Source organism: Crocodylus porosus, unplaced genomic scaffold (assembly GCF_001723895.1).
Source record: "Crocodylus porosus isolate Cpor-Errol unplaced genomic scaffold, CroPor_comp1, whole genome shotgun sequence".
NCBI classification, from domain to species: Eukaryota; Metazoa; Chordata; order Crocodylia; family Crocodylidae; genus Crocodylus; species Crocodylus porosus.
This window is the reverse complement of record NW_017728947.1, coordinates 106,599,485-106,622,943: the sequence shown is the minus strand read 5'-3', so window position 1 is coordinate 106,622,943 and position 23,459 is coordinate 106,599,485. Positions and strand designations below refer to the sequence as shown.

The 23,459-nt window shown below is 48.7% G+C and overlaps 1 protein-coding gene and 1 long non-coding RNA gene across 2 annotated transcripts in view; both read right to left on the bottom strand.

Annotated features, from left to right (window-relative positions):
- LOC109320662 overlaps positions 1–14,754 on the bottom strand; it is a 23,245-nt gene extending 8,491 nt beyond the window's left edge. Inside the window, exon 1 of the long non-coding RNA XR_002103834.1 lies at positions 14,742–14,754. This is a non-coding gene — a long non-coding RNA (uncharacterized LOC109320662). The remainder of the gene's footprint in view (positions 1–14,741) is intronic.
- Positions 7,655–22,845, bottom strand: LGALS3 (galectin 3). The gene is made up of 6 exons (XM_019550857.1): positions 22,768–22,845; positions 13,839–13,860; positions 11,531–11,944; positions 10,496–10,584; positions 9,331–9,499; positions 7,655–7,943 (listed from the first exon to the last, which is right to left on the bottom strand). Exons 2-6 carry the CDS (start codon positions 13,854–13,856, stop codon positions 7,788–7,790), a joined length of 846 nt encoding a protein of 281 aa, XP_019406402.1. The 5' UTR covers positions 13,857–13,860; positions 22,768–22,845; the 3' UTR covers positions 7,655–7,787.
- Between the last annotated feature and the right edge of the window lie 614 nt (positions 22,846–23,459).

Sequence of the window (23,459 nt, the reverse complement as noted above, 5' to 3'; positions counted from 1 at the left end):
TTAAACACCATCAGGTTCTTGTCAGCTCATTTCCTGAGCTTGTCAAGGTCAGCATGGATCACCCTCCTGTCCTCAGGTGTGGATGCTTTGCCCCAAAGTTTGGTGTCATTGGCGAACTTGGCCAGTCTGCTTCTGACTCGTATGTCCACATCATTAATGAAGATGTTGAACAGTATGGGTCCGAGGACAGAGCTTTGGGGGACCCCACTGGTCACAAGACACCACGATGAGTGACTTCCATCAACCACCACCCTCTGAGTCTGACCATGGAGCCAATTCCTCAGCCAGCAGATTGTGGTGGACTCCTTCCTTCTTGAATTTTTAACTCCCTCCTAAACAACCAATTTAACATTCAGTATGAAACAATTAGAGCAGTTCCAGATGTAGAGCTACAAAAATTACTTTAGCGTTGTGCAATGCTCAGTTTTAAACAATACTCTAACTTGCACCTTTTCCTAGCTTTGCTTCAGACCAGTTCTTTCAGATGTACAGTATCTCTTTACAGTTATGATGCTTACTCCTGCATCTTGTATCTGACTGGGTTTCTGTTTCAGAATTAACAAGTAAATTCTGTACTGATGACACTAGATTAGCATCCTCCACTTTTGCTTCAATACATTAACCTGTCTTACCATAGTATTGGATACTTTTTAAAATACTAAGCTTGTTGCCCTGTGGGGTCAGGCCAACTCTCAGGATATCAATATTGTGCTGTTAGACAGGAGGGTGTAACACAATTGCATGTATACAAACACACAAATCAATTAGATGCATACACACGCACACTACCAGCTCAGGCACATGCACATTCAAACCAGCCTAGGCACATGCATATCTATTACCAATTCAAGCACATACGCTATATACCCTAGAAGTTAGACGCAGATCACTAATTTGTATATCATGCACACAATGCCATATATATACATACACACACACACTCTCACACTAGCAACTCGGATACACACACGTGCAAAATAACTAGTTTAGGTTAATGTACACCTATCACCAGTTTAAGCCCATACATGCCACACACACCAAATGTAGACAGAATCAGTTACCAGTTACCAATACCTGCACATCCAATACGCATGTGGATTACTAATTCATATACCACGCGCACACACACACACAATGATATCTATATAGATATGTGTGTGTATGTATTCACTACCCACATACACACAAGTGAGTTCCTAAGTTGGGTATTGTGATATGTATGTATGAGCTTGGTGTACTTGGGATACCTGGGGAAAGGTTAAGGTAAGAAAGCAGCAGTGTAGGGAGTGAAAGTTGCTGGAAATGAAAGTCACCGGGACCAGAATTAGAACCGGTAGACTAGAGGGGCCTGGGCTGAAGAACTGAGGATCAGGGGTAACTTTAGGTTAAGTGCTCTTAACTGATTAAAAGACTATGCCTAAAGCCTGCAGAACAGGGATGAGGCTGGGACTGGAGCCAGAGCTATGGGGGAGCTGAAAAGGTAGGGGGTAGAGGGAAAATGGGACTAAGGGAAAGTATGGGTGTTAAAGAGGGGCTCTGGGTGTGGGGAGCCAGAGGATGATTCCAGGGCAGTTAGAGAAGATGCAGGGAGCAGCATGAGGTGCTGGGAGCTGGAGAAAGGCTCCAGCTGCTGGAGAAAACTGCAGGACAGCCATGTGGAGCTGGGATGACTACAGAAAGTGTGGGGGAGAGAGATGGACAGCAGAAAATCACAGGAAAAGTGGCAGGAGAGACTGAAAGGCGGCAGGGCAGCAGGAAAGCAGAGAAAGGTAGAAAGTCGCAGGGAAAAGGCAGTAGATGGCACGGGAGGCTGAAAGGCAGCAGGGACAGCATGAAGCAAGGAGAGGCTGAGAGATGGCAGAAAAGGAGAGATGGAATTGGGAGGAGATTGGAAAACTAGCAGAGTGAGGGGCTGGAGCTGAGAGAGAGAGAACGAGGCTGGAATTTAAGATAGGGAAGGGACTGGGATTCAGTAAAAAATGACCCAACTCGGGGTTGCAAATGACAGTGGTTTTATTGAACTGGGGAGATGGTGACACAATGTCTTAGTACACACACACACACACGTTAGAGAGGCTTGGTGCAGGGGCTGAAGTCCAGGAGGAGAGAGACAGAGAGTCCAAATTGTAGGAGGAGGTCTGCAGATAATATCTACCTATCCCAGGCTGGAAGGGGGTCCTTGTCCAGTAGGTGTTGTCCAGAGGGGGGTTGCCAGCAGGGCCTCTGGGTGGATAGGTGGTGTGGCCTGGTGCTGGTCCAGATAGAGAGGGCATCCCCACTGCGTCTGTCTTGTGTGACCCTAGTGACAGGAGGCATGCCCAGGCAAGGGTCAGCTCCTGGTGTACTGAGCATGTGTGCACCATGCAGGGATGTGCAGTTTTGGGTGTCTGTAATGGGAGTTACTGGTTCTGCAGGGTCTTTTGTCTTTCAAATGCTGGGTTCTTGTCTCTGTTTCTGGGCAAGGTCCGTGGTTCCTGGATGAATCAATGTGAGGTGATGGCTCGGTTGTTACAGGCCATTCAGTAGAGGCCTGCTACCATTGTATTTCAATCATTCCCAATCACTCGTTCATCCAAGAACCAATTTACATGGGAGGGATATGTGACTCATACAGTTGCAACATGGGATGCCCAGGCAGAGGACACAAGATGGAGGCTTGACATATAAAATGGAAACTTGACATGACTTTGGTTCACTTACAAGCACAGGCTTAAACCACACAATATCCATATGAAACAATAAAAATCAATATGAAAATGATAATAATATAATATACAACACTAAGAATCAATACAAACCTAATAATACAATATAAAGCAGTGGCTATCCAAAACCAAAAATTTGCTACCAAAATAAAAATGTTTAAAGCTTATCCTAAGTCTGAGCTCACTTATACTTATCTATAGGGAATAGAGAGGGAGAGACAAAGTCAGAAATGGGAAGGGGAGGGAATGCATTAAAAAAGAAGAAGAAGAAAAACTGGGGGTTTTGCTACAAGCTCAGCCTTTAGGGAACCTCGTATTTTGTAAAAACTGATTGGAGAAAGAGGAATACAATGTTCTTTAAACTCCTGTGCAGTCAGGAGCTTAGAAAGCATTATAAATTAAATGTTAGTAGATGTGCATGTAATTCTGCTGAAGGGGGAGTGTCTTTCTAATAGAAAGTTAGTGACATACCTTTTGGTCTCATCTCCATTGATAGCAACTCAGACAGCTATTGGTTGCAGTGCAGTGTGGCAATTAATTTAATTAGCCTTAAAAGTACTAAAGAAATGTGACAGCCTGAGTTTGTAACAAAGTACTGTACTCTTGAGATTTTCTTTTAAAAGTAGTGGCAAGCACAGGACTCTTTTTGCTTCACAAACATTAAAACATCTGAAAAGGCAAAGAATATCTGATTGTAACATACTTTATCTCTTTTGGGGTTTAAATTAAAACCAAACAGGCAAATAAACCTCTCCTTCTGCATCCAGGTATAAGAAAATCTGGTTTGGCTAAACTTGCCCACTCTAACAAAAAGAGAACTAGACTGGGACTTGACTCATGTTCGAGTCCTTGCTCTGTTATAGGCTTCCTCTATGACCTTGGACATCTGGGTTAGGTCAACCAAGTTCCTGGCCCTGCACAGCTTCCTGGTGGGGCTGCAGCTGCAGCTGCCCAGGCACTGCTTGGCTCTCCAGCGACTTCTCCTCCTGCCCCTGCTGCGCTGCTCCCAGTGGGGGGGAGCTGCAGCTGGGCAGCTTCTACCACAGCCCATGGGGCTCCAGTTCCAATGCCAGCCGCAGGGCAGAGCAGGGCCACACAGGAAAGCTGTTCGCTGCTGCCCTGGTGCAGCATCCCCTGTGCACATGGCAGCAGCAGGGGCGACAGTGTGGGGTTGTGCCCCTTGCTGCTGCCACACGAGCAGGGGATGCATCACCAGGGCAGTGCAGAGCTTGCGGCAGCAACGAGATCTCTGCGCAGCCCTGCTGTTCCCTGCAGTGTGGGGTCCCACCTGCTGGGCTGCAGAGACCCTGGGGGAGGGCATTAGGGCAAGAGCCTGAGGCCACTGTGGGCAGCCTGTGCCCACCCCTGCCCTGCGCACAGATCTGGGAGGGCACAGGCCCCTGCCATGGTTGAAAAGCATCACCCCTGTCTCCCACTGGGAGTGCGCACAGCAGTGGAGCCACCCCTCTCCTTCCCTCCTGGATGAGCTGCCTTCCAAATCCCACTCCCCACTGGGACCCTGCGGCCATATGTACTAGCCCAAAGCCCCATGCATCACCCAGCTGGGCAGCAGCCTCAGCCCCAGTCCTGCCAAACTGGCCTCAATTCATGACCCCCTCCCCAATTTACCTGGGTGAGCTGCTCTCCCGGCTGCCTGGCAGCCATGTGCATATACATGCACGTGGCACCCTCTGCCTGACCGCTGTCCTCCCACTCCCCCCAACCCCCTTCCAGCTGAAACTCTGCCAGCTTGCACAGCGCTCGCTGCAGCACTGCAAAATCAGTGGATTTCTCTGTTACAATGAGAAATCCACATTTTCCCCAGGTAAAGGGGAAAATTTATGTTTTTCTCCATTTCCCATGGGAAACAGATCCCTGTTAATTAAAATCATCAGAAGTTTTCACGGCTGTGCTTTCAGCAATGGAATTGTCCAAAGTTGCATTGACTTTGGTTTCATTTGTCTATTAAGCTTTTGCTGTGTATTTCATTTATTGACGTGTTCAAGAGACGGGCAGCAGCGAAAGCAAAGTCCATCTCTCATGGAGCTGTTTTCCAGGCCAGAGGTCTACTGCATAGTAAAGTCAGTGTCAGCACTATGCAAAAGAGAGACAGTTGGTTTCCCTGACACCTATGGAAGAATAATCAAAAGCACAGATATTGAAAGGGAGATAGATAGCTGACTGTGAGACAGTGCTGCTGAGAAGGATCTTACGATTTTGGTGGCATGAAGACTATATGAGCTGGCAGTGTGATGGTGCATCAACAGGTATGCGGAGTGGAAGGCACAGAAGATGATAGTACCACTTTGTGGTGCTAGTTGGGCCTCAGCTGGTTAGGCAGATGTTGGAAGACTGCTGCAAGGAAGAGGGAGAATACCTTTTCTCCCTTGCTGCAGAGTTGGATGTGAGCAGTGTCTTGAAAGTGTAACACATTAAGTCTAGATGGGATATTAGGAAAAATGTCTTCACTGTTCACGCAGTGAGGTGGTACAACAACCCATCTAAAGAAGTTGTGAAACTTCCTTCACTGGAGCTTTTCAAGAAGAGGCTGGATAAGTATGTCAGGGATGATATAAGCATGATGATGCCTGGAGTGTGTTGTGAAAAGCAGCAGTTGGAAGTGCAGGAGACCCCATGTGCATTGTTCAGAGCTCATGAGAGAAGCTGTTTTATTCAGCCTAGAGCAGGTGAATAAAACAGCTCCATAACTGGATTTGGGTATGAAAGATGACTAAAGGAGCTGGGATAAGTTTATGCTGGAGATGGGTAAGGAGTTCTGGCTCTCTGGTCTAGGTGTGTGGAGTTATGCCCAGGTTGCAGAAGGCATTTTATCCTGTGCTTCTAGCTTTTACTCAGCCATGTGGAGCTGGGAAGGATTTCTTTTTTCCTTCTGTGCTTATGGCTTTCATTTTTGGTTTTTTAACCTTTTATTTCCCTTCAGAATATTGTGTTGACTGCAGCCAAGACTGGAGACTTGAATTGGGGTATGTTGATGCCCTTGCTGGGAATTGAAGCCCAGAGTTACTTGGCCTTGAGGTCTTGCTTCTCTGCTCCGTCAGGCCACATCTGAGGCCAAGAAGGATTTTTGCCATATGACTTGCATGAACTGTAGACGTTGCTGCCTGTGTTGCCAGCCTCAGCCACTTTCAAGGGGCTTAGGCCAAGCTGCAGCCGTGTTGACTAAAGCCTGTTTCTGACTAACGGCAGTGTGAACCTTTGCACATGTGACAACTAACCTGATCAGCAAGTAAAGGAAACCATCAAATAATTGAAGCACAAGGCCTGAAAGGAGATAAGGGAAGACCATACATTAAATAATTCATATAAAGCTATGATATAGTATATCTTAAAATACTAATAGTAGTGATTGATGAAACCAAATGTATTAGATGTTATTTTGCTATGATAGATAATTTTTTGTTAAAAAGCTTAGATAAGTAAGCATTGTAAAAAACAAAAACAGCCTTGTCCGAGAAGACCATAAAGTAAGGTAAAGAAGAAACTGGAACAGCGTTGCACAATGGGGAAGGAAAGGAGATAAGAAACCCTCCCTCTTTTCCAAGGTTATGAATCCCAACCAATTGACACAAGTGCAAGCCCACAAGTGATCTGGTTCAGTCCAGTGCCAAAAGTTTCAGTGAAACACAGAAATGCAAATAAATCCAATTGGAGATCATTTATTAAAATATTAAAACCAGCCATCTCTAAGTATTGGGCATTGGTTGGAGGGAAACATGGAGAACTCGGGAAATTCAAGAAGACCTGCTACCACTCTGTGTGCCTCCCACCTCCCAAGTCTCCCAGCTGGCAAAGGTGGAACTCTATGTTGTGCCGTTGTGGATACATGGTTGTTTTCATGTTTTAAGGTGCAAGCAAATAAGGTTGGGCTGTAGACCTGTTTCTGCCTCTTTAGAAGTAACCTTGTCGGGTAGGCGACTGATAAATGTGGGTAACACCTGTCCCTCTGGAGGTGGGGGGCATAAGCCCTCTTCAGTGGATCTCTTGACCATACTTTAACAACTACGTCCTGTCCTAGGAATGGCAGAGCATTGTCCTCATCCCCCTGCTTTACCTGTGGTAGCTGACACAGGGACCCTCTCTATCCTGGCAAAGGCTCTCTGAAAAAAACTTAATTACATTTAAGACAAGTCCACTTCTTTTCTTAAATATTTCAGTGTGATGAGATGATCCTCATAATAGAGGGGAGAGAAACCAGCTTCTTGAAATCTGTATAGAAACTCCAAAAGTGTTTCCCTGGACTGACACTTATGTGATCTTATTCCCACCATGACAGTTGCTTAAATCTGCTTTTTAAGACACTTTTTTTAAATATAGCTCCTCGTTTTCTTTCTCCTGGGATGGATTCTGCCCATTTTCAAAGAGCTTCAGCACCATTTCTGTTCTTTGCTGCTTGCGTTGAGCAGATCTATGCTTATCAGAGCCTGCTGCCAAGCTAAAGAATATGTTCTTTTAAAAGCACCCGGCGCTATGGCACCTGCATTTGTATAAATGGTGAAATGTGCATCAGCGCTGAGAAAATAGCGGTGGCATGCTTTTGAACTAAAGCACATCAAGTGTGTTTTAGTTCAAAAGTGCACGCCACCATTTTCTCCGCACTGACATGCATTTTGCCATTTATACAAATGTATGCAATTCAGTGCCAGGCACCTCAGCTTGCGTGCAGAGCAAACTCGATTAATTGAGTCTGCTCTAACACACTGGTTCTCTGGCGCATTGGAGCAGACAAAAGTATGTGTATAAATGCCCTTGCTTGTCTTGTTCTTATTTTTCTGTACTTCTGTCAAAAGAAAGAACCTCTTGTTAATCTCTTTTGGCTTTCATTAAACATCTCTTCTCCCCTCTAATATGCCAGCTAAACTCTGATTGCTAGGAAAGATCTGGGCCCATTTTCTAATACTTTGAATAAGAAATGTAGAAGCCAATATTATCTTTAGCAAAAGCATCATTTATTATCACACAGTGGACAGAACCTTAAAAAAAACCCCCACGAAGGTAAGTGCCATTCAGGAAGTATTAAGAGTTGTGTTTCACGGTGAGGTGATCTTACAAAACATCTCGTATTCATATCACAACGTGTGTGACGCTGCCGAGAGTGACGTCCCCGGCAATGCAAAGCCTGGTGATTTCATTCAGGTTCCTCACCCGGTAGCTGTACTGCATCAAGTGAGCATCATTGACGGCCACCTTGAAATGATCCGTCTCGCAAAGAATTTGGATCTGAAATTTGATTAAGAAGCCAAGAGGTTAGTTTAAGACTAAAACTTTTATATCAAGGACTGAGTCTCAGATTATGGGGCCTATTAGCTTTCGCCTACTGTTTGGAATGAGAAACGGGTTCTTATTGGTAGAAAGCAGTTGCTATCTGAGTATGTTAAAATGAGTACTGCCATAGTAGGCGTCTTGTACAAATGTTGCCAGCCTTTCTGGCAGCACTTCCATGAGGGTTCAGGAGCCCTTTCCTGCCAATACTGTGTCCTTAGGCATCTTGAGACAGGCCAGTGCTCTGTAAACAGCAGCACCTCCACCTTTTGTGGCCAAAGTCAAGCTGTGACCAAACACAAAACTATCCTATAGAAAATATTTCTTTACAAGCAGTTTTCTGTTAGCTGGTTTTCCTTCCCATCTACTGGGATACTGCTGATATGAAACTTTAGTTTTATCAAGGTTCAAAGTCCTTGTAGATGCCCCATTGAGCACCAGCAGAGAGAATCGGTGTTGGTGGGGGCAGGGTAAAGAACCTGTTGAGAAAGTTATGGAAACAGCACACTGCACGAAGCTGCCAGTTCTTCCAAGATCTTGTCTGTGTGCCTCCGGACAAGTCACAGCAGCAGTTTTCTTTATAACCAGATTCACTGACTTCTTTTTTTTTTTTTAAAGTATCAAAGCCTTTGTAGCATTTTTTTTTCCATTACTGACAATCCTGACCGTCTGCATCTTTCCTCTGGCTAACAAAATGATCAAGGGCCAAACAAGCTTCCTAATGCTGCCCTGCTAACATATCTATATCTGAAGGTAAAACATAACCATAGACTGACAAGGTAGCTTACTGTTTGTACCCAGTTATTATTTAGAAAGCAGAGCAAAGGGCTAAATTACTATATTTTCTTGCATGTAATGCTTGTGGCTTTACTATTCAAGAAGCTGAAGGAGACAATTGACTTATTTAAGTCACTGTTCACTTCAGCCTTCCCTTTTTAATCGTCTTATCATTGCACTAATCAAGCTCACCTTTCTTCAGGCAATTTTGCTTTCTGATAGCCATTCCTGGTCTCTCACCTATTATTTTTTCAACTCTGAGGATTGTAGCTCTTTTCAAAATCATCCATCCATCCACACAGCCCAGCCTTCAGCATTAGCTAGGGCTTCAGCTTTAGTTAAATGGCAACGGGGAGGGTATGTCAGCTGAAGATTACTCTGTCCCTGCTCTATGAAGTCATAACTCTGGAAAAGTTTTTTTCATTCTGCCTTTTGAAAACAAGGTGCCTATTTGTTCTCTGTATGGGAGAAAAGATGGTACTATATTAACTAGTGAGAGCTAGAAAATGCACACATAAACATGTTTTACATCAAGGATGACTTGACTGAGATAAAGTTTACTTTTTACCTTAAAAGGTCTGCCAGCTTCAAATGGAAACATGGGTGCTGTTCTATCCTCCTTTCCCCAGTTATTCTGAAGCTTCGTGTTACAGACTATCACTTTTTTGTTGTCTTCATTGAAGCGGGGATTGAAGTGGAAGGCAACATCCTGCCCTTTCATGAAATCTATGTTAAATCTGCAAGAGACAAGAATGGAACAGCTGCTCTATGCCATGGGACTGACTCTAGGCTCCTTCACAAAAAGCCACAGGAAGCGGAGGAGCCAATTAAAGCAAAACCAGCCTTTCTGGATATGCTTATGCTATTACATGCTGCCTGAAACTAGAAGAGAAAGCCCAGTCTTGGAAGTTTGCTTTTGAATGTTGCTGCCAATTTCCAATCTAATACTCTTGGAAACTTGCTGCCTGGACGGCCTTAACACTGATGCTGAGACCGAGCAGATCAAGCATCCCAATGAACGCAGAACATGGTCTAAACGGTTTCAGCGAGTCTAGCTGAGGACTCCCACCTCGCCACCGTGTCTGTCTTGCTGAGGAACCCCAGGGCCTTCCTCACTCCTGTTTGCATTTACAATGAGTTACTTTGAAAAGCTGCTGCTTCAAAGATGCGTCTGGTCATTTATCAAGAACTGGATGTTGTGGTCCTGCTGACAGATCCCTCCAAAGTGCCCCAAGTGCCCCCAGATCTTTGGCAACTTGGGCCATCTTAATACACAGCACAGTGGAGGCCTGTTTGTTCTCTGAAGCAGAGACTAAGAGGAGGTTGGTGTGGAAAATTCAATTAGTTACATAAACACTGACTCAGAGTTGCACGTGGGAGGCCCAGGTCACTTGCTTCTTCCTCAGCTGCAAGCTGGGTAGTAACTTGCTAGGACAGGCTAGCAGCAGAAGCAAGTGCCACTTGTATTAGCTCAGCTGCAGTTCTTGGTAGGTGAAGGGGACAGAGGCAAGGTTTCTCCTCGATGTTTGTGACAGCTGAAAGCACCTGACAAATGGCATCTACTTCTGCACATATGAGCCTCATGCTCAGCCAGCCCATGCAAGGATAAAGAGAGTTATTTTGCTTTATGTTCCTGCCTGGGCATCTGGTGCAAGCTGCAGCCCGCTCCTGGTTAACCCTCCCCAGTTTGCTTAGTCCCTGCTGCAAGGCACCTGCTTCAGCTTTCCTTTTACCTGTCTGGCCTCGGGTTCATCATGCCTGTGATCGTGAAGAGCAAACGAGGCATCAGTCCTGTCTGCAAGGGGAGTTCGAAGGGGACTTTCTGTGAAAGCACAAGTGTGATTTTGTTAGTAAGAAACAGCCACAAAGTTGGCACTTGAGAGCACTGGCTTCCTCCGTGGGCATTTGCACATGCATGAGGTGATGGTGATCCTAGCAATGCACCTGGAGATTGCCAGTCATTAGGCTCTTATTCCCACAGGTAAGGTATCCCTGAGCCTCTGTGTACACAGCTGAAATTACTGTGATGCTGCCTGAAGGTGCATCTGTTACCCATGCTTTAGATCAGGGCAGGCCAACTTCGCTGGGACTGGAGCTGGCACCCCCTGAGCTACAGGCCACACTGCACCTGCACATCCAGGGCCAGGTTAACACCCCCCCTGCAACTTAGGGCCCTACACATGTGCCTAGTTTGCCTATGTGTTAATCTGGCCCTATACACACCCCACTTCTCCAAGGGTGTGCAACCCCCTACACTACAGGTGTGTGTGCAGCCGCCCCCACCCCCCGCCAATGTCCTCTGCCAATGTCCCCCCAGCCAGTCTCCTTTGACTCTGTCTCTAGGGATAGAGGTCAGGTAGCACAAGTCAGAGAGAGGAAGAGGATCCCTGAGGTCCTGGCAGGTGGCAGAGTGCTCAGGGGAGTACTGCCTGGACTGGGTGGGCCACATGTTAACCCCTTGGCAGCTGCAGGCAGCCTGCAGGTTGTTAGGTTCTTGCAGCTGAGTCCATCTCTAACAGCTCCATCCTCCGCAGTGAGGTTCTTCAGAGCCTTTCACGCTCCCCTGTGGTGGTGCTCCAAGGGGGTGGCAGCCTGAGCACTTGCAACTCTCTGGGAGGGCACCCTGCACCTCCTGCACTTGCAGGATTTAACCCCTGTCCTTCTCGTTCCAGGCCCCACTGTAGTTTCAGCGAGTTGGGTGCCTCGACTCCAGCTATTACGTTGGCAATGGCCTAAAGACAAAAGGAAGTCCCTCACATAGCTCTCACCAATGCGGTGTCTCCTGGCTGTGTGGGAGGTCCTGACCCAGGTCCACTTTGGGGTGCAGTAGGAGGTGCTGCTGGTCCGCTCGGTGGTTGTCCAGGGGCAGGAAATGTGCCAGGTCCCATGGGTGCTCCAGGATATGCCCCTGGAGCACCAGGAAATGCTGCTGGGCCTGCTGGTGGGCCAGGATAGGCCCCTGGTGCGCCAGGATAGGCCCCTGGTGCACCAGGATAGGCCCCTGGTGCGCCAGGATAGGCCCCTGGTGCGCCAGGATAAGGCCCCGGGAAAGCCCCAGGATACCCTGGGAATGCTCCGGGACCTGAAGGTTGGTTTCCCCAGGGACCAGGAGGCCAGGCTGGGTTTGGAGGTGCATTCGGGTTTGGGTTTGGATTCCCAGATCCAGCCAAGGCATCGGATAACTGGCAGGGAGAAGAAAAGAAAGAAGGCATTAGTTCTGCCATTGCTCCAGCAGCCTCAGCAATCTATGTAAGTCTTCCCTGGACTTTCCCAGGACCAGTATCAGGATAGCAGCCAGCCTGTGCTCTGCCTTCTTTCTATTAAGGTCTGATCTAAAGTCCGCTATAGCAAGCAGGAAGCTTTTTACTACATGTGGGGAGCGTTTTTGTTGGGAACAACAGTGGAGGAGAAAGACCTCATTACACAAGTCAAGAGATGACTGAGCCACTCATGCTAGGCAGCCCCAAGAAAAGCAAAGGGAATTCTAGCAGAGGCAGGGAAATCCCAGTGGCACTAGCAACACCTCATAGAAACACAGGCCAAAAAAAAGAAGGCATCCTGGGTCACTGGATCTAGTCCCCTGCAGCTGCAGAAAGCTATTTATCCAAGGAGTCTAGAAATCATCCACTCCGACCCCCACTTGCCACAACCACAAAGTATCAGGGGGGACAGGAAAAAAAGCACATCCCATGCTGCAGAGGCAAGTACGCCCCTTCCCTCTGCCCACAATCTTTGCCAATCCAACTAGAGGGAAAAATTCTCTCTCGCCCTTAGATCTGGAGATCAGTTTGACCCCAAGTGGAAGGGCAAGGCTGTCCACCAGGAACTTGAGTATCGGCTGCTGGAGCACAGTGCACTGTCCTGCTCGTGCATGTTCACCAAAAGGGAATTCAAACGGAAGCAGTGCAGCAAAGGGCTGCTGGAATCGTAGGGAAGTCGGGCTGCAAGGGAGCTAGCTCACAGGGTCATCTAGTCCAGCCCCTGCTCAGGGCAGCATCATCCCTGGCTAAACCATCCTGGCCATATGTCTGTCCAACTAACTCATGAAAATTTCCAGGGACAGTGATTTCAGAGCTTCCCTAGGTAGCCTGTTCCAGGATGATCAGGGGAGTTGAGAACCTGTCTTACAAGAGGATACCAGAAGCACTTGGCATTTTTGCCTAGCCTGAGGCAGGAGGTAAACACCTGAGCGGGAGAAGAGCTATTTAAGCTGAAGGATAGCGCTGTCACAAGGACAACTGGGTGTAAACTGGACTTGAATAAATGCATGCTGGAAACTGGGAGATGGTTTCTAAATGGGAGAGTGAGATTCTGGAACAGCCGCCCAGCAGGAGTAGCGAGGGCAAAAAGAAAATCAGAAAAAAAACCCAAACCAATTAACAGCATTAAGAGGAAGGCAGATTCATTTATGAAAGGGACTGTGATGTGGTTGTCATGAGGGAAGAAGGCTAAACTAAATGATCCTAGCTCTCCCTGCCCCAGATTGGTGAAATGGACTCCAGTGAGCTTTAAAACAGGCCTGTTTTTCCTTTTGCGTTCCCCCCACCCCCCAATTTCTGTAGGCAGTGAACAGGGGTATAGGTTGTAGCTAAGGACATAAGCAGGTAAGGTTCTTTGGGTAAATCAATTCAAATAGTTGGCCTAATAAAAGATACCAGATTTACCCAAAGCACCTTGTCTACTCATGGGCAGTGAGCACCCATTTGTGCCCAACCTGAGATTTTCAAAAAGCAATGTTAAGCAATAAATATCCAGACAAAAAGCTGAGCAATCTTAATGTGGTGCATGCTGATTTTCAAGAAGCATTCTCCATACAAAGATCTCTAATTTAATACAATGAAGAGTGGTCCCATCGAGCTCCCCTTGCAGATTGGACTGGTGCCTCACTTGGTCCATGGTGAAGCCAAAGGCACATGGGAGAAAGGAAAGCTGAAGCAGCTTCCTTGCTGCAGGAGCTAAATGAACTGGGGAGGGTTAACCAGGAGCGAGCTGGGGCTTGCACTCCACACCCAGGCTGGAGCACAAAGCAATGCAACATTGGCTGAAACAGACTTAAAGAAAAAAGTGAGGACTTACATTAAAACCGTCTGCCATTTTCCTGAAATAAAGACAAAAGAGCAAAGTTAAATGGTTACATTTAACACATTCTGCCTGCAATGGGAAATCTGCATTTTGCATTTTTATAGCCATGCTCAAAAGGTGGTCAAAATAATAGATTCCCATTTGTCTTGCTTGCCAGCTCAAATTAATGGATTTTCTCACATAAAAACACATGCTTTCCCCTCAAAAACATGCAGAGGAAAATTGGGGTGCTTGCTCTATGTGAGGAAAAGGGCTCCTCACAGGTCTGGAAATTGGGTAGGGGTGTGTTGAGCAGTGGAAACATGAATTGCCAGGGAGTTGGGTGCCATGGCAATTAACACTGCCGCTGTTCCCGCCCCTGCCTCACTCCCGCCCCCAGCCACCCGATTTCCAGAACTGTAGGGAGTCCTCCCTCCCCAGCCAGATCAGGCTGGCACATGGGGTTGGCCTGCAGCTGGGGCACTGCGTCTGACCTGGCACATCACCCCAAACCCATTATTGACCTATGTGCTGGCTCTGGAGCCACTCGCTGGGTTGGGCCCCTACGTGTGGCCCCAAAGCCGGCAGGGCAGGTCGGGTCCCAGCCCCTAGCTCTGGTGTGCAACTCCCAGTCTGGGACCGCCGACCTTCAGTAGTCAACTTGTATTCCAAGCTAAATCTTTTTTCCGCCTTGGGGTTTTCCAAAAGCAGGGTGCAAGTTATATTTGGTGGCATTTATGTGAGAAAATATGGTATCACTGCTGCCAGTAGCATAGACAAGTGTTGTCTGTTAGCTACACCAGAGAGGTACGGCAGCTAAGAAAGCCTGCTACCCAGTGTTCAGTGGGGAAAGTACAATCCATTTGCAGAAAAGAACATAGCTGCCCATCATATGTGGTGCTACGTGCTGTTACATACACCAAAATTTTAAATGAATACCTCCTTATATAGTCAAATATTACATTTTTGCTTGTTCTGCTCAAATGGGTGAGTATTTAGAGCAGTGAGAGACAGCTGTAGTTAAGTCTTGGAATCACAAAAACATAGAAAATGAGGGTGCGAAGGGACCTCAGGAGGTCACATCTAGTCCAAACCCCAGCTCAAAGCAGGACCAGCCCCAACTACATCATCCCACCCAAGGCTTTGTCTACCTGGGTCTTAAAATCCCCCAAGGATGGAGCTTCCACCACCTCTCTGGGTAGCCTGTTCCAGTGCTTTACCATCCTCCTAATATCCAACATAAACTTCCCTTGCTGCAACTTGAGCCCATTGCTCCTTGTTGTCATCGCCCCCACCGAGAACAGTCCAGCTCCATCCTCTTTCGAACCCCACTTCAGGGAGTTGAAGGCTGCTATTAAATCCCCCCTCAGTCTTCTCTTCTGCAGGCTAAATAATCTCAGTTCTCTCAGCCTGTCCTTATAAATCATGTGCCTTTGAACACAGGCGAGGCGCAGGTCATGGAGTGGAGCGACAATTGGAGCGTGCAGGGGGGCAGGGAGGGGGCAGCTCCTTACTGCAGCACATACCCCAGGGGAGGCATGGGGGACATGTGCCCTCTGGATTTGTGCACAGGGTGAGGGTGGGTTTCCTGCTGTGTGCTAAGGGCTAGAGGCTGTGCCAGCCTCTTCCTAGCAGGGTGGGGCTGGGCCAGGGTTGCGCTCAGGGCGGGTGGCGGTGGTGCTAGGAGGAGGGCTACAGGGGTGGGGACACACGCTACAGTGAATTTTGGGGTGACTGTAGCCCATTCTGTAGCCCCCCTCCCAGTACAACCACCTGCCACTTCACCTGTCCCAAGCACAGCCCCAGCCCAGGCCCTCTGCTGGGAAGAGGCCAATGCAGCCTCTGGCCCCAAGCCTGCAGCGGGCAGCTTGCCCTTGCCCCACGTACAAATCCAGGGGATACATGCCCCCATGTCTCCCCTGGGGGTATGCACAGCAGCAGGGAGCCAAACCCCCCTCTGCATTCCCCTGTGCCCCATGGATGAGCGACCCGTGGCTCCATCCCGCACTCTGCCTCAGCTGGGCAGTGCCTACCCTTGCCCCAGCCCCACTTCATCATTGAGGTCTCTTTGTGCCCCCTCCACATCCCTCCCTCCCCCTTGCCTCTTCTCCCCCCACCCCTGCCTTACCAGCCGATGCTGCTTTCCAAGCTGTCAGGCTGCATACAGGCTATTGTATCGGTATTGGCCGATATGGCTGATTAAAGACCAGCCATCAGTATCAGCCCCAAAAAATCTTTATTGGTGGACCCCTAAATTTTACCCATGGTCAGATTGGTACAGACTGGGGGTGGGGTGGGGGTTGCCTTTCTCTGTAGTGGAGGTCATGGCTCTCTTGTGTATTTTAACAGTGTTTGAAGCAACGGAACATTGGCCACCATCATCCCCTGCTTTACCGGTGGCAGGTCAGGGTGTTATGTCTTGTGGTTGTGTCAGGGTTGACTGTGTAGTGTTGCCAGTAGGTGAGACAAGAATTTATCTGGGATGGTTTCGATGGGGTTGATTCTGTCTCAGGCAGGGAGTTGGTCTAGATGCGACCCCTGGAGGTCCCTTCCAGCCCAACTTTTCTATGATTGGGCAGAAAAGACCACAGTTCACTCCTCTGCCAGCAGCTTGCAGGGACCTCTGCAGTGCTAAACTTTAGAAAATTTTAATATAGCTGAGTGAGAAATCTGACCTGGATACCCACGAGCGTTGTGCAAAAAAAGGTGCCATTTTACATCTTTCTTTCCCATCAGCAACTGCACTGTAAGGAGCACGACTGTTTTGGTTTAGTCAGTCATTTAGACACACACGTTTTCATTTTTCATTTGGCACGCGAGTGGTTGTGACGCTTATTCCAGGATAAATTGGAGAAAAACAAGCTATTCAGGGATCGTCCATCTCCCATCCCCCACAGCGTTCTCCTAGCAAACATTTCAACGTTTGTAGTAAAAAAACAGCTCAGAGTCTCTGGAGCCCGGAGTAAAAACCACAAACTATGCAGAAATTTTTTTTCTTTCTTTCTTCCTTTTTTTTTTATTTTTATTTTTTTTTTTTTTAGAGGCAGAGCCATCACAGAGAACACATTTTGTGCAGTTGAGGGTGTGGCACAAGTCTGAGTCAGAACTTCAGATGCTTCAGTCAAGTGCTCCCTCCCTGCAGTACTAGCAAACAAACTTGAGATATCCTTGGTACAGCATACTCTGGCCTGCACAAACCTCTCCTCTCCCCTTGTGCTTTTCATCAGTAGGTCTCAAAGTAGGGTAAGCATCATTGTCCCCACTTTACAGACAGGGACACTGAGGCTAGGGACAGAAGTTACACAGAAACTGGTTTAAGTGATCAGAAACTGGTTTAAACTTGTAACAGAACAGAAGTTCAGTGCACGTAATTCAGTTTCAAAATGGCTGAAACTGGTTTAAGATTGAATGCAGTATCAGACATAATGGATTTGGGTCAAACCGGTTTATGAAACTTCTGTCCCAGACCCTTTCCTGGTTCAATTTAAATCACAGTCCCCTAGCACCCCAACATGCTTTGCAGCCCTGGGCTGGGCTGGGCTGGGCTGGGCTGTGCGGTCTGCTCCAGAGAGCAGGGCTGGCCCCACCCCTCTACTCCCTAGCTGGAGCAGTGAGGCTGGGTGACAAGGGGGTGGAGGTGGCACAAGCCTGATTGGGGATGCAGCCCAGTCTGCGGGGTGGGGGGGGAGACTGCCCCCCAGGCAAACCCCAGCTGGGGTCTGGGGCCAGAGAATGGGGTTAAATGCCCCTACCCCTGCTTAAACTTACTGCAGGCTGCAACTGTGGACTACAAATCCCAGAGGTACCTGGAAGCAGGAAGAGGAAGTGATAAGAAATCCTGCAGAGTCCTCCTGCTGTGATTATGGACTGCAAATCCCAGAGACCTCAGGGGCAGCAAGAAGAGGAAGCAAGTACAGTCAGAGAGCCATACTGTCGTTCCCCCAGGCTTCTGGCCTGAGGCACTGCACATAGCTGCATTTCCTGAATCAAAGGTAAGTGTCTGTTCACTTCTGTTTCAATTTAATCTGTGCAGTTTAGACTAACCTGCAAAGACTGAACTGATTCAGCCTTGGGTTTTTTGACTGTCTGTACCTAGCCTGAGGCCCACCAAGAAGTGAGGTGACTTGCCCAAGGTTACCGGCAAGTCAGTGGCACAAATTCCTTGATCCCAGCCCAGTGTTCTTCCCACTGGTCCACAAAGCCTTTCTAGTGCACCAGCAGCGACAGCTCCCATAGCCTCAGAATGGCAGGACCTGCCCCAGGAGTTGACATCGCACAATTCCTTTCTGCCTCCCAAAGCTTGTCCTTTTGGGGTGTATCAGTCTATCAAGGGAAATCAAAAAGTGCATAAGAGCACAGAGGTTTCTGTACTGGTGGGGGGGAAAAATTAGTATGCTGACTAGAGCCAAACTTTGATCCATTTTTCTAGCACAGAGAAGGCCAGAGTAATACCGAACTCCCATCCTAAATGTATCTATACTCTAAATGGAGAAGACAAAACCGTGCATGGGGGTGGGTGGAGGGGACAGGACACGAGCGTGAGGTGACTCCCTCATGCTACACAGCACGTCTAGTCACTTCTGGAAGGCCTGGACAGAGGTTTCCTGGTAGGAGGCAGGAACAGCAACTCAGAGTGAGAAGACAGGAGCTTAGAAGAGTAACAAAAATAATTTTGGAGAAGGGTTCCTTCATTTTGCAGCTTAGAAACACAGTGCTGTCCATGTTCTCTCCTGCCAGCTGTGGGGCAAACCACAGACAGGAAGAAGCCGAGATGCCCCTCCTGCTCCTGGTTTATTCTGAGGCAAAATGCTCTTTCGGTCCTGACGTCTTCCTGGCCCCCCAGGTCTGCACAAGCCCTCCTTGTTCTCCTGTTTGTTTTCTTGTGTTTCTTCCAGGGCCCGAGCAGGATTCTGCAACAAGTTGAAACAGAGCGGGAGGCTGCACTTCTGAGTTGCAAAGCAGCTAAATGCATAACCTGGGCTGGAGTTTGCTCTGTGCCAACGTTAATCCAGCTGGAATTAGCCTGTCTGCCCCATGCCATGCTGAACTGACAAAACTGGAGGGGGTGAGGAATCCAGGTCACAGAGAAAACACAGATGCAACATAGTGCCTTAACCAAAGCCCACTGACCTCAATGCAAGACTTTTGTGCATTATCCTGAAGGCCCATACAGTGCGGGGTCTAGCCACAACCAGGTACGATCAGAAACAAGCTTCCAGTAAGGCAACCAGGGATGCCAAATGCAGAGGACTAGGACCACCCGGCTTGTCTATGCATGGGGTCATTCTGCAATATCCCTACATGGATGAAGCTAACCCAGAACAAGGACCTCTCTTGGGAGGAGTCAGGGCATCCACAACTGGTTTTATTCAGGAATAGCTATGACACGTTGAATTTCCACAAGTTTTATTCCAAATTATGGTAACTTCCAGGCATACTTTCCATTTTCGTGTCCAGAGAGACGCCCTCAGGGAAAGCTGAAGGCAGCTGAACAATTCCCCTTCTTGATAGACATCCAAAGGCACTGCCCCTATTGATAATGGAGCTGAGCAGCTGTTCAGATGAGAGGATCTTCTGTTTTTTTCAGTACTTGTTAACCCCATGTCGCCACAAGCCGTGACTCAGGTCTGCCTGGGAATTGCTCAAGAATCATGAGATCTTCAGAAGATGAATCATAAGAGAGACATCATGATAGTCATGGCTTTGCAGTCTTTTATTCACCTTTTTGAGCCAGCGCATTTTGGGTTTACAGGCTTATCTCTCGGGCATGTTCTGTGTTATTTGGAGATGAAAGGTCTCACTGGGGATGTGCCTGTAGGACAGTCAAAGATGTAACTGCAACCATAGCTGTATGGAGAAGCCCAAGCAAATGGTATACTAGTCAGCTGGGTGCTGAGTGCCTTGTAGTTATGGCAGTGTGGAGCCCGGCACAAGCTGCAAAATCCACGCGACACCCTAGTAAATACTCAGGCAACAAGCCCAAGCTGAGCTCTAAAGTACCACGATTAGACTCCTAGCAGCAACCAAGCAAGCTAGTTTTAAAACTAGATCAAGTATGTCTTCGTGAGCTGCAATCATACCTCTGAATTTCAGCATAGACTCATAATCACAGGGTTCACAGGGCCTTAGGATAGACCACAAATATCTTGTGATCTGAAGAGTTGGGGGAGTTGGCAACAGCCCTCCGGACAAGAGATTTCCTAGTGCTCTGGCCGATGTTAAATGGTGTTAGCATTAAACAGCCCTTGGGTTAATATTATGTGGTCGAAGCAACATCTCCAATCATCACATAACCACAGGAATACTGTGTTTTGTTATTTTAACAATAGCTCTGGAGGGACAATAGCGAGCTGTTGTCTTCTTCAAGAGTCACCTCCAATTTGGAGGTTGTCTATCACCATCTGTGAGGGTCAGATAGCAGAGCTGTAAAACACGGTCTCTTGTGGATACTACTCCATCCTTCTGATGTAGCTATGCTTATCTTCCTCCTCCTTCCTGGTTTTCCTTCCAGCTTGTCTCATAGTATAAAATGCAGGAATTGAGCCATTTAGTGATGATTAGGGTAGGTGTCCACAGGAAGAGCTTTTCCTTGAATCATGTATTTCAAGCAGTATTCAAGCAGGATTTCCTTGAATCATGTATTTCACGTATTTTGTGCTCTTTCCAAGTTCATCTTTCTGCACAGCTCTTCACTTGTGGGTGTGGAGATCCGGCTGATTTCCAAATTCTTTTCCAGCCCCAGAAGTCACAGGTCTGATTAACCTCCCAGTGTTTTGTTGTATTTTTTTCAAGTGTCCAGCTTCCAGAGTCAACCACGGGAAGGCTGACCACATGTAGCATGTCAGGTAACGTGTAAAATTACCTCTCCATAACGCAGAAGACAATGAAGATACAGAATGAACTTTCTGCAACAATTATTGTTTTCATTTTTCTACCGCATTGCCTATCTGACATAGGCAAAACTGCCTAGGTTTCTGTGCTTATCAGTACGCCTGCAGCTACCCAAGTACAGAAACGTGTTACCCCTTGCTGTCTAGACAGAATCTTATACTTTGCTGCCTTTTGCTTAACTTCCTTGTCTTGCTTTTCTTAGCATTAATCATCACACCACAATTCCTGATGCTTTTGTTCAAGGCACTAAGCATATTCAGTTCTGCTCCAGTCGAAGCTCTGTGGCCCATCCTATGGTGTTATATAAACTCCATTAACTCAGACGACCTGCTTGTTATCTTCGAAGCCTTCTTTAGTGGTACCTTATGCATACATGGTGAATGGGGACAGAGATAAAATTCAACCCTGGCAGATGCCTGCCTTTATCTTGAAATGCCAAATATTTCATGTCTTACTCATATTGCCCTTGGTACAGGCCTTTTTGCCAAGAGGAAATCTTGTGAGCTGACGCATCAGTCTGCAAGAATACACATCAGTTGTCGTGCAGGATCTTACCAGATGCCATCTCAACAAATCAAAGCATAAAAGAACTTCTCTTTCTACTTCTCTTTCTGCTTGTTGGCAGAGCAGTCTCCCAGCGAGGATTGTTTCCTTCATGCCCACTCCCGAGTGGAAGCAGAACTCACTTTGGCTGGTTTGCAGAACAGCAGCAAACAGTCTCATTAACCCTTTGGTTTCAACACCACCAGAAAACAAGGGTTTAAAACACTGTCTCACAAGCACCAGAACCATTCATAAGAGTCCACTGTCAGAGACAACTCCACCTTTACCCCTTCCTGCCCTGGTCACATTCCCCCTTCTAAACACGGTAAAAGTGAGAAACGGCCAGTCTGCCTGTTACCTACTCGGCATAAGAACCGCGAGAAACAGTGCGCCAACCCACCAGCTAGGGCAGTCCACTGCTCCAGCTGCGTGTGTGTGCACGTGTAGGTCAAGGGACTTGCATGCATGCATGTGCGCGCAGGTAGGCAGGGGCAGGAGGGTAAAGACTAAGGACAAAAGGGATTTGTGTGCATACACGTGTGTGTGTGTGCAGGTAGGCAGGGGAGGGAGGCTAAAGACTAAGGATAGGAGGGATTTGTGTGCACAGATATGCACATGCCTGCAGGTAGGCAGGGGAGGGGAAGGTAAAGACTGAGGACAGGAGGGATTTGCCAGACAATTTCCAATACATTGAGACTTCCCCAGAATATTTTCTTTTGGGCTCAACCTTTCCATGCTCAGCCTCAGACATTTTTATCTTAGAAAGTCTGACGTGAATCTCCATCAGCTTTTGGAGGGGAAATAAAAGATACTCTTCCTGGGCTTTGGGTGGGTGGTGGTGGTGGGTGGGGGAAGTTCATCTTATATTAGCTACAAGGTTTTTTTCCATGGAGCAAACACAAAAGGGACAGATTCAGCCCACTATCCTTCTAGGGCACTGGCAAAGTTTTTAAAAAGTTTATGGCCGCATTCAGCAAAGCGGCCTTACCAACACCGCTGTATCAGTGGTTTAATCTGCAGGCCTGAGAAAACACCCTGCCTCTACCCGTGTGACTGGAGGACGGCTGAGGAACTGCTCTTAGGTTTTAAGCACAATTCGTGCAAAATCCAGTTGCCCAACCTCAGTGCGCCACGTTTGTCCCTTCCTCCCTTGTTAAAAAAAGAAAAGAAAAGAGCATGAGGTTCACAACCCTGAACCGACACCATTCGGGATCCGGTCGGCAGCCCTGAGCCAGGACAGGCAACTCTCCAAGGTCATGCGCTGAATGGAAACGTGCCAGGCCGCGGGCCCGGCGGAACCGACCCTCGCCTCGCCTCGCCTCTCCCTGGGGGCTGCTGCGCTTCCCGTAGCTCTTTCTTTTACGCCTGTTTCTATGGGGAGAGGGGGCTGTTTCTCGACAGCGGGCTAGATGTCCGCAAGGACAGCGCCCGGCATCCCGAGAGCTGGCGGCGCCGCTGCTGGGAGGGAAGCCCCGAGGGCCCTGCCGAGCCCCGTGCGGGGGGCGCTCACCTGCGTGCGAGGCTGCTCCGGCTCCGGCTGGGGCAGTGCGGGGCAGCGGCTGTGGCAGCCTCCCCGGGCAGGGCAGGGCAGGGCAGGGGCGGCTCCAGCTCCGCCCCCGGGGCGGAGGAGGAGGCTCAGCCCGGGACGGGGAGGCCGGCGCGGGGCAGAGACCCCGCACAGGGGCTGGCGGGCGATGGGCCCCGCCGCCGCCTGTGGGGGCGGCTTTCACCCCCGGTCAGGCCGGCGCGGGCTGGGGCGCTCGCCTGCACCCGGAGCTGCGAGGAGCGGGGCCTGAGCTGGGCGTGGGCCGAGCACGGGCCTGCGCCGCCGGCCCGGCCCTTCGGCCCCGCCGGCGTCGTGCTGGGGCTGAGGCGCTGCCGGGGCCGCTGACAGGGCCTGCCCCTCTCCCCGCACCCCTTGGGCATGTTTTAACGTTTCGCAGCGGCAGGACGTCGGCTGCCGCGGTGCCGCGCTCGCCCGGCGGCCGTTGGGCTGTGGGGTCTGCGTCGCGTCCGGTAGCAGCGCTCAGACGGCGGGCTGTATGGGGTGGTTTGGGTGGGGAGGATCCCGCCTCAGGCAGGGGGTTGGGCCAGACCTCTGGAGATCCCCTCCGGCCTGATTTTGCTAGAGGATGACGGAGGTTTTGCTAAGAGGTCAGAAAAAGGATCTGCATAGGGTGGTTTGGGTGTGGCTGATCCTGC